General features: G+C 51.2%; 1 protein-coding gene across 3 annotated transcripts in view; it reads left to right on the top strand.

Annotated features, from left to right (window-relative positions):
* PNPLA1 (patatin like domain 1, omega-hydroxyceramide transacylase) overlaps positions 1 to 12,995 on the top strand; it is a 36,147-nt gene extending 23,152 nt beyond the window's left edge. For 2 of the 3 annotated variants that reach the window (XM_072918662.1, XM_072918665.1), the window contains exon 9: positions 12,591 to 12,995. In XM_072918662.1, coding sequence (XP_072774763.1) covers positions 12,591 to 12,903 — 313 coding nt within the window. In that variant the 3' untranslated portion in view covers positions 12,904 to 12,995. Of the gene's footprint in view, positions 1 to 2,434; positions 2,760 to 12,590 lie in introns of those variants that run through there. The other variant, XM_072918663.1, reaches the window with a different exon arrangement.
* Positions 12,996 to 13,388: the final 393 nt, after the last annotated feature.

Here is a 13,388-nt window from a genome sequence, read left to right as displayed (position 1 = left end):
CTGATTTGGTTCATTGGCCAAGGAAAGTGTGAAGCCCTCAAAGTAATTCACCTGGAAATCCCCTGGTGGGAAGAGATTCCAGCTCTCAGTGCTTGTTGCTCAACTGCCAGATCTGCAGCAGTGTGAGGCGAGACCTGGGCTGAGTGGAAATCAGGGATACTGATGATCCCGGGGCTCGGGAATCACCAAACATTGCTGCTCTGCGCATCAGGAGCTTATCAAACACCACACAGGGCACGTGAGCCTGCGCTTGTGTCTAAAGGTCCTGGGACCTGTGTTCCCTGGGGAAAGCTCTGTCATGCCCAGTGTGGCAGAGAAAAGGGGAGTGTGGCTCCGGAGGCAGCTTCAGGAGAGGCCAGGAATCAAGGAATCCTGGCCGTGCCAGGAATACAGGCATTTCTCTGCCCCAGTCACTCTGGGGCAGCATCTCTTACCTTGTGTCAGCAAACCAAGGATGTAGGGGAAGCACCCAACCTACCTGTCCACACTTCCAGTCACTTACTCAGTCTTTTTAGGAAGGAGACTGTGTCCTGGTAGCCCTGGGCATAAAAGCGGTCCATGACCTGTGAGGGGAGGCAGCAGTCAGTGCAGCTGGGCTGCTGCAGGGGGCTCACGGCTCTGGCTGCCTGGAGGAGCTGCTCACCTGATGTGTGGGACACAGAAAAACGTGTTGTAAGCGGCAGATGTTCATTTTTGAGATCTGTAAGATACAGTCAGAGATCTGGAAGGTCAAGAAGGCAGCGGGGCCATCCTTGGGGCAGATGTCGTATTCGCCAGCGAAGCCAGAGATGGTGATGGTGGTGCGGGACACGAAGTCGGCTCTCCACATGGCCAGCTCCCCGTCCACGTAGCGCTGGGAGACAGAACAGGGAGCCCTGAGCCTTCCCCTCGCAGGGAGAGCAGTGCTGTTCACATGGGCAAACGTGGGCCTTGTTCCCTGGCCAGGCCCACAGCAGACCAAGGTTCTGGGGCTCCACAGATCCCCTTCCAGGGAACTGTCCCCCTGCTGCTGCCGTGCTCCAGGTCCACACCTGCCCTACTCCCTTCCCTCCAGAAATCTGCAATGAACCTGGGAGGAAAGTACAGCAGAACAGAGGTGGGGCAACCCCAGGGGCAGGAGTAGATGGACAATCCTGTGGGAAGCTCAGTCCTGTCTGCAGGGAGGTCAGATTTTGGGGCCCTGTTCTTCCCTCTGCAGACACTGGGGGAACCCAGCCTTGAGCTACGTTGGTGGCAAACACAGATAGAAAGATCCTTAATGCCACCACTGGAGAAAGGACAGAGACTGCAGGGACCCTGGGCCTGAGCTGGGACAGGGTCTCCAGACCACAAAGCTACTCACCACCCCACGGAACGTTGGAGGGAAAATCCCAAAATACAGTGGAATGAAGGAACTGCACAACACAGCCTGTGGGTGAGATAGGAAGGACAGAAATGAGTGAAGATCCCCAAAATCTGTTACCTTTGGGAGGGGTGGCTCATCTGTGAGTGCCAGAACAGGGTCCTTTAGCTGGGTTATTGGGCAGCACAGACTAATGGGCACCAGACCATGTCAGATACCCACAACCAGGGCAGAGAAGACAGAAGGGAATCTGTGAAATGCCTCAAGTTTCTTTCTTCATGTTCAGCATAATTCAGACAGTAATCAACAGGGCTGATTTTTGAAAATTATTTCTGCTTGTCAGGATGCAGAGGGTGGCAAGGACAGAAATCATGGCATGGACTAGAATGGACCAGGGCCTGTTAGGATGAGACAATGGCTGATGGTTTGTAACTACAAGGGGGGAGATTTAGATATGGGGAAGATATTTTTTACCTTGAGGGTGTTGAGGCCCTGCACAGGTTGCCCAGAGAAGCTGGGCATCCTGGAACCATCCAAGGCCAGGTAGGATGGGGCTTGAGACCAGCCTGGGACAGTGGAAGGTGTCCCTGCCCATGACAGGGTGGATCTTGATGAGCTTTAAGGTCCCATCCAACCCAAACCATTCTGTGCTTTTGTGCTGTGGGACATGGCCAGGCAGCAAATGTCTCCCAGCTCCTCCCTCATGGGTGGCTGTGGCTGCTCCCACCTGAATCAGCTCCTCCTTCGAGGCAAACTCGGACACTGTCACGCATCTCCAGTCGTGCAGGCGGGTGAGGATAATGTGCAGCTTTCCAGACACCAGCTCGTGGGCATTTGGAGGCAGGAATTTGTCAAAGGTCTCCCTTAAGGCTCTATGTACCCGTCCTCCAGGGACCAGCCCCCAGAGAGAGATTTTCAAGCGGCTGAAGAAGTACTCAATCACCTCATCTGAAGCAAAGCAAAGCAAATAAATCATTCTACATCCCTTATAATGTTATTTATTTGCATTCTGAGCTGCACTTCCACCTGAGAATGGGGTATTTTATCCAGGTGCTAAATGCTTATTTAGTGCCATTGTGTTGTTTTTATTAGGGCTGAAGGTCCCATGCATGGACCCAACCTTTCCAAGGACTTTCAATATTATAAGAGGCAGATGTATTCTGTTTTCTTTTTGGATTTCTCGCCAGTTTCTGCACAAGGGATCTTAAATCTTTTTGGACATATGGGAGAAAATGGACAGGAAGCCTTTGTATACCATTTCCTTCTGTTAGCTCTGCATATATGCCCTGCTAATTTGATTTGTTTCCCATTGTTGTTTTGGGAATCTACCAACCATCCCCAATGCCTTATCAGGGAGTGCATGTCTCTTTTTCTAGATATGCATGCCATGAATTCCCATTAATAAGATGCAATGAGTATATTGACACTCTTTTATCTTTGCTGCTTAGTTCACCCATGTTTTTCAACATTCTAGAAGCCAATAAAGTTTAAAAATCTGAGGATTTAAGCACTGATAATTAAACAAAAATATTTTGCAACTCCAATATTACCAGGTATTTCATCTCTTTAGACACAAACTAAACAGAAATCTGTAGCCCTTACCCACATGACATCCACACAATCCAGCTGTAGCTACAATAGATCCTGAAGATGCTCCATAGATCCTGTGTGCAGATTTCATTATGTCAGGAGACAAGTCCCGCAAAGCAGATAACACTCCAGTTTGGTATACAAGCATGGAACTACATCCTCTAAACAGTATAGAGTAAGGTCTTCCCTCTTTACCACTTATTTTCAGCATCTCTGCTAACTCCAAGCACCCCAACAACAAGGAAACAGCTGCCCAACAGCTTTAGTGGGTTGTCCAGAGCCAGCCCGTGCTCAGCTGTGGTTCTCTTTGCAACTACACTCTCAATGTCTTATATCCCTCTGAGCCAAAGGTGCAGTGAAACAGCAGCAGTGGGCCAAAATGGATGATGTGATGTCCTAATGCTCATTAAAATAAGATTACTGCAATGCAGGGTGCCTGAGGTGAGCACTGGCAGCCCCAGGCGATGGGGACAGCCACATGTCACACTGATGTGTTGGGGGAGCAGCCCAGGGGTCTGATGCTCCCCAGGACTGAGCCTTTGTGAGGGAAAATCTGCTTCCCAAAGTGGTGAACTGCTTCAGTGATACCCTGGAGTTTCAGCACAAAATTCCAGCCCCTTGGGCAGTAGGAATCTGCAAATATTCCCTGGCACAAAAGAGTCTTACAAGCTGCTGCTCAAAAACTCTTGCCTCATTTGCAACAGGTTGCCAAACCCCATCACAATGAGTGGAGAAGGTGGCTGGATTACTAAAGAAATCTAAACCCAGTTAGTTTTCTTTGTTTCACAATTTTAGTTTGCTTACAGAAGGGTAAAATACAGAGTCCAAGTAACAACTGATGGTTTCACCTGCCTCCTAGATGACTGAAGTTTCACTAGAGAAAGCGGTTGATAAAGAAGGAAAGACTGGGGAAAAAGTCTGACAAGCACAGGGATATGTTGGTAATCCATGTAGAAATGCAAAGCCTTCTTAGAGTTGCTGCTGGGTGAGCCATTGGGAAGCTGCTGGTGGGAAAAGCAGCGCTGAGAGCTGGGCAAGACAGAGGCAAGTGGCCAGAGCAGCCAATAACAACTTGGACATGCCTCTCCTGATATACACAGAAATCCACCCAAGATCTTCAGGCAAAATGCTCCCAAAGTCACCAGGAGATGCTTCTCTCCCTCTTGCTGTGTGCCAGGGCAGTGCTGGAGTGATTTGGATGCAGCCCTGCTCTCTGTGAGGGGGCTGCAAAACAGCCCTGAGGAGAAGAGAGCAGCTGTGCTGGAGCTGCTGGGGCTGGCAGGGCTGTGGGCTCCACTAAGCCCAAAGCACCAGTGGAAGGTTAATCCAGCCCCAATTCCACACGGGAGCAGTGTCTGCCACCAGCCAGGAGCCAAGGCCCTGAGCTCCCTGCACACACCTTGCAGGTCCCACTGCTGAGCAGCAAAGTAAAACTGAAGACTCAAGAGGCATAAATATATTCCATGCCTAATCAGGAGGACAAATGCACTGGAAATAATTTTCCATCTACTCTTGAGTGCAAGGGTCCCCTAAGAATTGACTGCCATGAGAAGAGTCAACTTCAGAAGCAGCTTCTGGTGCAGGAGGGAAGGGGCATTTGGAATGCATGGGTGAGGCACACAAAGCTCTTGAGCTTAAGGAAAACTTTTATGGCCACTTGCATGGCTTGTGGAAAATCCCAGAGCCAGTCTGGGAGCAGCACCAGCATTCCCAGTTCTGCAAGCCTTGTGTTCAAGCCTCCTGCCCTCAGTCAGCAGCACGAGAGGGAACGAGAAATGCGACCCATGATTGCACTGCTTTCCAAATACAGCTGGAGAGCTCTGGCACTCCAGTCCCAAACCAAAGCCACGGATCACGCCACACGGGCCATGTTTTACTCTTAATTGCACCTCTGTAATATTGAGAGAGTTTGTAAATCCCTTTGTTTTACCTTCTTACCCAATCTTGCAGCATCAAGAAGTAAACAGTGTTTATCTTGGAAGAGCAGAAGGAAGCCAAGAGTGCGCCTGCTGATTCCGTCCTAGCATTAGTGCCACGTCTCCCTGGCTTTCAAAGCCTTGGACTGTCCCAGGTGTCTTCCAAAGGGAGCAAGGAGTTAGAAAAAAATGTAGTTGGGTGCAGTTGTTGTCAGAGTGAGGTACCAGGGCCCCTAAAACGTGGGGTTTGGAAAGCAGCAATCCAGGTGATCAGAGAAGGAGTGACCCAGGTGGCATAAACAGTGATTGGGAAATGCTGCTGTGGAAATGCAGAAGCTGTTTCTTGGCCTCTCTCTGCCCTGCCCCAGGATGGGACACAGGCTGTGTGTGTCCCTGAGTGATGCCCTGTGTTTCAAGTGTGTTGTTTTACCAGGCCAAACACCCTCATGGCATTTGGCATTTCCCCATCACTGGGTCAGAAACCACTGTGAGCCCAGGGACCCTGCTCATCTGTCCCTCATGTTTTCATCCTGGTTTTGGGGACAAATGTCTCCAGTCCTGCTTCCCTGCACACCAGCCCGGCCTCAGTGCCTCCTGCTCCCGTAGATAATTGGAAACAGCCTGTGATGCTGCAGAGTCCAAAACAGGGAATCTGACCATTCTCTACAGCTACAGCAGGGCAAGAAGAAAGAACTGAGGGGCAGAAAGACACCAATGCAGGAAGGCAAAAGGGCAGTTCTGTGTTGGGTTGAAATCTTCCCATGTAAGAGTCTAATGTTAGCAAAAACCAGTCTGGGTTTCTCTCCTTCATGAAAGGTGGATTTTATTATTTGTGTCTAAACAGTCCATGATTAATCAAGGTGTTTCCATGGCAGCTCCCCAGCTGAGTGCACTGGAACAGAAGCAGAATAAAGGAGTGGCTCTGGCAGGGGTCTGAACTTTCCCATGCTAGGGCCTTGCTCACCTGTGTGTGCTCACCTGGGCCCCTCAGTTGCCTCTTGGCTGCTCCGTGTTTCCTCACATGGCAGTGGCTGCCTCCTCAGCAGGCAGGGCTGACACTGGCCTAGGGAGCACATTCCCATCCCTGCCCTCCCACCAGGACACAGATTTTAGCAGAGTTGACAACACGAGTGACGTTTTTGCCACTGACGTCGCAGGCAACCTTTCTTCTAGGTGGGAAAGAAAAGAGTGGAAATGATGCACCCTGGACCTTGCCGCACTAGTTGGAATTTCTGTGCCTTTGGCAGCTCCCAGAACGAGCCCCAGCACACTTACCTTTCCTTCTACCAGGAGTGTGGCAGAGGAACCTCCAGCCTATCCTCCGTTCAGCATTAAGCAGAGAAGCCTTTTCCCTGTTCCTGTGACAAACACCTCACCTGGGGACACGAGGTGATGATACCACTGCAAAGGGCAGTTGCGAGAGCTGTGCTGACGGAGATGAAATGGTGACTTTGTCACGGTGACTTCACCCAGCTCTGGAGCAGCGCCTGGTGCTCCCAGCCAAGGGCAGGGCTCTGCAGGACAGACCTTCCTGCTCAGCTGCACCCTGTGCACAGAGCACCAGGAAATGTTGGAGCAGATCACCTCCAGCTGGAAGGAGTTCTGGCAGGCACAGCTTCATGTCGGGCCAGAAGAGATTCCTTAGCCTTGCCAGAGCCTTAGGATCACCCTATTATATCACTAAGACATTCACTAAGAGAATGGTTTGGCCTGGAAGAAACTTTAAACCATATCCAATTCCACCTCTGCCATGGCAGGGACACCTTCACTAACCCAGATTGCTCCAAGCCCTGTGCAGCCTGGCCTTGAAATAATGACATACGAGAGCCAAGGGGGAGTCCTGCGCAATGTAGGCACAGCTAGACTGCTGGCTTAAAGGTAAAAGGAAAAGCTCAGCCACGATGGATTTCCACCAAAATGGCAGCCCGGGAGGCTCTGGTGCAGGGGCTGCTGCTCAGCAGCAGGAGGATGATGCTCCTACAGAACCGTGGAATCATTGACTCATGCAATGGTTTGGGTGGGAAGGGACCTTAATGCTCATCTCATTCCAGCCCCTGCCATGGGCAGGGACAACTTCCACTAGACCAGGTTCCTTCAAGCCCTGTCCAGCCTGGCCTTGCTTCAGGTGCTACTCGGTGAATCTCTGTTCCCTGGATTAACCCTTTTTTCCTGGATTCACTTGCCCCCGGTCAGGGCCTGCTTTTCCCGTTGCTCTGAGGGCTCGGCAGCTCCGCCCCTGGCGCTCTGAGGGCCCGGCCGCTCCTGCTGCCTGGGCTCTGAGGGCTCGGCCGTTCCGGCCCCTGGCGCTCTCAGGGCTCGGCCGTTCCCGTTCCCGCTCCAAGGGCTCTGAGGGCTCGGCCATTCCCAGTCCCGTTGCTCCGAGGGATCAGCCGTTCCCCTTTCCATTGCTCTGAGGGCTCGGCCGTTCCGGCCCCTGGCGCTCTCAGGGCTCGGCTGTTCCCGTTCCCGTTGCTCTGAGGGCTCCGCCATTCCTGCCTCTGGCGCTCTGAGGGCTCAGCCGATCCTTCTGCCCTCACTGCTGCCCTTTGCCAACTGGGCGGCTGCAGCAAGCGTCGTCCCTTTGCATGCATCGTGGGAGTCTTTAGAAACGCAGGTAAGGCTTGTTAATTTGTGGTGGTTGCTATGAATAAATATTTTTTTTTGTCTGGATGTTACATTCTCTCTGCACGGCCCAGACCATGTCTGACACAGATGATGAAGCTGGGCCTGTTGTAAGGAACACCCACTAGGTGCTGGTGCTACCAAATCAAGGAGGATTTTGAGAATCCCAGACTGGTTTAGGTGGGAAGGGGCCTTAAAGCTCATCTCCTTTCACTTCATTCCAGTGGGTGAGGATATGGAGATGTTTCAGCTGATCACCATCAGCTGGAAGGTGTTTGGGCAGGCCCAACTGAATTTCAGCCTAGAAGAGATTCCTTAGTCGATGTGAACCCTTAGGATCACCCAGTTATACCAGAAAGACACTTGAAAAGTAGATCACAGAATCCCAGAATGGTTTGGGTTGGAAGAGACCTCACCCCCTGTCTCAACCCTGCTATGGCAGGAAGACCATCACTGTCCCAGGTTGCTGCAAGCAGTGGATAGCCAGTGACCCTTGTCCTGTGCTGGCAGTTCCTGATGAGGGGTCCCTCTCCAGCTTCCCTGTAGCCCCTTCAGCTCCTTGAAAGGGCCGTGAGGTCTCCACACAACCTTCTCTTCTCCTGGCTTAACAGCCCCACCTCGCTCAGCCTGTCTCCATAGGGGAGGTGCTCCAATCCCCTTATGACGTTCTGGCCCATTCTGATGGATCCCGTTTGCATTGGATCCTGTCTGCTCCTGTCTTGCATCCAGTCTGGATGCATTTGCACTTCTCAAGCACTGCAGCCAAAGGCAGCTGCTCCAGTCCAGCTGGAGTTCCTGCCACAGGGCAAAGTGGAAGGCTCAGAGACACCCAGGCCTCCCCAGGCAGGAACAATCAGTCCATTATTTGCTTTTGCACCTCTGCTCCCTCCCACTTATCCAACAGCTCCTTCTCCAGGCTGCTGCAAGCACCATCCCTACGTCCAGGCAGGATATTACCATTCAGTCAGCCTGAGGCAGCTACCCTATTGAAATGAGCATTAAAATCTGCCAGAGAAACTTCTCATCTAGGAATTGGACTTCCAAATGCATTAGATGCATCTGCAAACCTTAGACACAAACAGGAGCACAGTTTGAAATGTTCCGGGGTATCTCCCCTGCCCCATCTGGTGCTTGATCATAAGCAATTAGCAAAACATTGTGAACTTTATGAAAAATCCATCTACAAGTAATCCCCAAACTAAAATGGTCTCAGCACAGAATCCTCCTGCTCCAAACCTGCAGGAATGAGGAGGAAATAAGAATTTAACAATTCAATATTCCAGTCAGCTGGGTTTTGTTTATTAATCCCTCATCTTTTCAAGCAAGCAGAGCTGGTGCTGTCTCCTCTTGGAGACACGAGCTTGGAGCTAATGGCAATGGAGACTTTGAGAGAGGCAATGGATAGAGGCAAAGTTTGGCATTGATTGGAATCATCTTGTGCAGGAGCTTGTTTCACTGCAAGGAAGCAAAGTGGGAAGCCCAGCTGCACCCAGTGGGGGTACAACCAGCCTGGAATGCCTCCTCTAGGGGTGGATCATGGGAATCATCCGGGGCTGTGGCCCTGCCTGTGCTGTGGCATTGCTGGCAGAGCCCATGTGCTCCTCAGGGCAGGTCAGGCTCAGCCTTCAGGCTGGGTTCCAAGTTGCTCATTGGTTTTTAAAGCAGAAGCTGGGGCCAAAGGCAGCAGCAGGCTCAGAAATGCTCTTCTGTGGCTGACCTGGTCCTAAAGGGAATAAAAGCACGTTGGTCAGTCTGACAGACACCTCTGGCAGTTCCTGTGGGACAAAGTGGATGCTGTGGGACAAAGTGCCTGGTGAGAGCTGCTTCCCTTCCTCCCGATGTCTGAAGGGCAGCCGGTTTTGGTATCCTCAAAGTATTGCCCTTGTACCCCTGTCCTGTTGCTTGTCTCCTTCTGCTTGGAACTCAGCAGGAATGTGAAGTCTGAGGTGGATGGGATGAGAGTCTGGAGGCAAGGCAAGGCAGCAAGACAAATGCTCTGGAGGTGGAGAGCCTGGACTCACTCCTTGATTGCTCTCTGGCCTAACAAATGAGTCTTGATTCCTCCCACAGGAGGAATTTTTCACCTCAGGCTGGTTAAAAACCTTGCAGCCCAGCTGCAAAGCAGAGGCAGCAATTCCTGACAGCCCAGAGCTGCCCAATTTGCAAAGAAACCTCATTCCCAGCCTGTTGCTTCCAAAAGCTCCACATAGGTCAGACTGATGGTGCCTTTAAAAAAGCAACCAGGGAAGCAACTTCTACAGCCTAACACTGTGTCCTGCATTTCTTAGTGGGTCGAGAGTTGGCTTCTCCATGGAGCCCTTCTGACCCAGCCACCAATGAAGTCCTCAGTGTTCACCCAAATCCAGGGTGAGGGCTCAGTGTGAGGCCTCACTTGTAACCCCTGAGGTGAGAGGGAAGTTTCTCCCATCCCTGCCCATTCTCACTGGCCCCAGAGCCTCTTTGGGCACTGACAGCCCTGTGCAAGTGTCACTTGAAAAAGGATGGGGTAAAGGAAGAGCTGGTTCTTTACCTGCCTGGGGTGGAGAAGGTGGTGTGAGGCTTCCTATTCTTCTTTATCTGCTGCCTGGATGATTCCTGGATTCTCTTTGTTGTCATCCTCATGATCTGTGGCTCTGGAGTGAAAAAGCCTCAGTCGTGGCTTCAGGTGCAGGGTCTCGTCACCTTTCTGATTTGGTTCATTGGCCAAGGAAAGTGTGAAGCCCTCAAAGTAATTCACCTGGAAATCCCCTGGTGGGAAGAGATTCCAGCTCTCAGTGCTTGTTGCTCAACTGCCAGATCTGCAGCAGTGTGAGGCGAGACCTGGGCTGAGTGGAAATCAGGGATACTGATGATCCCGGGGCTCGGGAATCACCAAACATTGCTGCTCTGTGCATCAGGAGCTTATCAAACACCACACAGGGCACGTGAGCCTGCGCTTGTGTCTAAAGGTCCTGGGACCTGTGTTCCCTGGGGAAAGCTCTGTCATGCCCAGTGTGGCAGAGAAAAGGGGAGTGTGGCTCCGGAGGCAGCTTCAGGAGAGGCCAGGAATCAAGGAATCCTGGCCGTGCCAGGAATACAGGCATTTCTCTGCCCCAGTCACTCTGGGGCAGCATCTCTTACCTTGTGTCAGCAAACCAAGGATGTAGGGGAAGCACCCAACCTACCTGTCCACACTTCCAGTCACTTACTCAGTCTTTTTAGGAAGGAGACTGTGTCCTGGTAGCCCTGGGCATAAAAGCGGTCCATGACCTGTGAGGGGAGGCAGCAGTCAGTGCATCTGGGCTGCTGCAGGGGGCTCACGGCTCTGGCTGCCTGGAGGAGCTGCTCACCTGATGTGTGAGAACCTGTAAAACGTGTTGTAAGCGGCAGATGTTCATTTTTGAGATCTGTAAGATACAGTCAGAGATCTGGAAGGTCAAGAAGGCAGCGGGGCCATCCTTGGGGCAGATGTCGTATTCGCCGGCGAAGGCAGAGATTGTGATGGTGGTGCGGGACACGAAGTCGGCTCTCCACATGGCCAGCTCCCCGTCCACGTAGCGCTGGGAGACAGAACAGGGAGCCCTGAGCCTTCCCCTCGCAGGGAGAGCAGTGCTGTTCACATGGGCAAACGTGGGCCTTGTTCCCTGGCCAGGCCCACAGCAGACCAAGGTTCTGGGGCTCCACAGATCCCCTTCCGGGGAACTGCCCACCTGCTGCTGCCGTGCTCCAGGTCCACACCTGCCCTACTCCCTTCCCTCCAGAAATCTGCAATGAACCTGGGAGGAAAGTACAGCAGAACAGAGGTGGGGCAACCCCAGGGGCAGGAGTAGATGGACAATCCTGTGGGAAGCTCAGTCCTGTCTGCAGTGAGGTCAGATTTTGGGGCCCTGTTCTTCCCTCTGCAGACACTGGGGGAACCCAGCCTTGAGCTACGTTGGTGGCAAACACAGATAGAAAGATCCTTAATGCCACCACTGGAGAAAGGACAGAGACTGCAGGGACCCTGGGCCTGAGCTGGGACAGGGTCTCCAGACCACAAAGCTACTCACCACCCCACGGAACGTTGGAGGGAAAATCCCAAAATACAGTGGAACGGAGCAACTGCATATGACAGCCTGTGGGTGAGATAGGAAGGACAGAAATGAGTGAAGATCCCCAAAAACTGTTACCTTTGGGAGGGGTGGCTCATCTGTGAGTGCCAGAACAGGGTCCTTTAGCTGGGTTATTGGGCAGCACAGACTAATGGGCACCAGACCATGTCAGATACCCACAACCAGGGCAGAGAAGACAGAAGGGAATCTGTGAAATGCCTCAAGTTTCTTTCTTCATGTTCAGCATAATTCAGACAGTAATCAACAGGGCTGATTTTTGAAAATTATTTCTGCTTGTCAGGATGCAGAGGGTGGCAAGGACAGAAATCATGGCATGGACTAGAATGGACCAGGGCCTGTTAGGATGAGACAATGGCTGATGGTTTGTAACTACAAGGGGGGAGATTTAGATATGGGGAAGATATTTTTTACCTTGAGGGTGTTGAGGCCCTGCACAGGTTGCCCAGAGAAGCTGGGCATTCTGGAACCATCCAAGGCCAGGTAGGATGGGGCTTGAGACCAGCCTGGGACAGTGGAAGGTGTCCCTGCCCATGACAGGGTGGATCTTGATGAGCTTTAAGGTCCCATCCAACCCAAACCATTCTGTGCTTTTGTGCTGTGGGACATGGCCAGGCAGCAAATGTCTCCCAGCTCCTCCCTCATGGGTGGCTGTGGCTGCTCCCACCTGAATCAGCTCCTCCTTCGAGGCAAACTCGGACACTGTCACGCATCTCCAGTCGTGCAGGCGGGTGAGGATAATGTGCAGCTTTCCAGACACCAGCTCGTGGGCATTTGGAGGCAGGAATTTGTCGAAGGTCTCCCTTAAGGCTCTAAATACCCGTCCTCCAGGGGCCAGCCCCCAGAGAGAGATTTTGAAGCGGCTGAACAAGTACTCAATCATCTCATCTGAAGCAAAGCAAAGCAAATAAATCATTCTACATCCCTTATAATGTTGTTTATTTGCATTCTGAACTGCACTTCCACCTGAGAATGGGGTATTTTATCCAGGTGCTAAATGCTTATTTAGTGCCATTGTGTTGTTTTCATTAGGGCTGAAGGTCCCATGCGTGGACCCAACCTTTCCAAGGACTTTCAACATTGTAGAAGACAGAAGTATTCTGTTTTCTTTTTGGATTTCTCGCCAGTTTCTGCACAAGGGATCTTAAATCTTTTTGGACATATGGGAGAAAATGGACAGGAAGCCTTTGTATACCATTTCCTTCTGTTAGCTCTGCAAATATGCCCTACTAATGTATCTTCTTTCTCCTCATTTTTTTGGGAATCTGCCAACAGTCTCAAATGCCTTATGAAGGAGAGCACCTCTCTTTCTTTTATTAATATGCCTGCCATTAATTCCCATTAATAAGATGCAATGACTGTTTTCCATGTGCTGCCTAATTTACATGTTTTCCACTATTCAAGGAGTAAATAAAGTTTAAACATCTGAGGAATTAACCATTGATAATGAAACAAATATATTTGGAACTCCAAAATTCCCAAGTATGCCATCTCTTTGGACACAAAATAAAAAGAAATCTGTAGACCTTACCCACAGGACATCCACACAATCCAGCTGTAGCTACAATAGATCCTGAAGATGCTCCATAGATCCTGTGTGCAGATTTCATTATGTCAGGAGACAAGTCCCGCAAAGCAGATAACACTCCAGTTTGGTATACAATCATGAAACCACATCCTCTAAACAGTATAGAGTAAGGTCTTCCCTCTTTGCCACTTATTTTCAGCATCTCTGCTAACTCCAAGCACCCCAACAACAAGGAAACAGCTGCCCAACAGCTTTAGTGGGTTGTCCAGAGCCAGCCCGTGCTCAGCTGTGGTTCTCTTTGC

This window comes from Taeniopygia guttata, chromosome 26, assembly GCF_048771995.1.
Source record: "Taeniopygia guttata chromosome 26, bTaeGut7.mat, whole genome shotgun sequence".
NCBI classification, from domain to species: domain Eukaryota; kingdom Metazoa; phylum Chordata; class Aves; order Passeriformes; family Estrildidae; genus Taeniopygia; species Taeniopygia guttata.
Note: the sequence above shows the minus strand (reverse complement) of the source record. Positions and strands in the feature narration are given on the sequence as shown.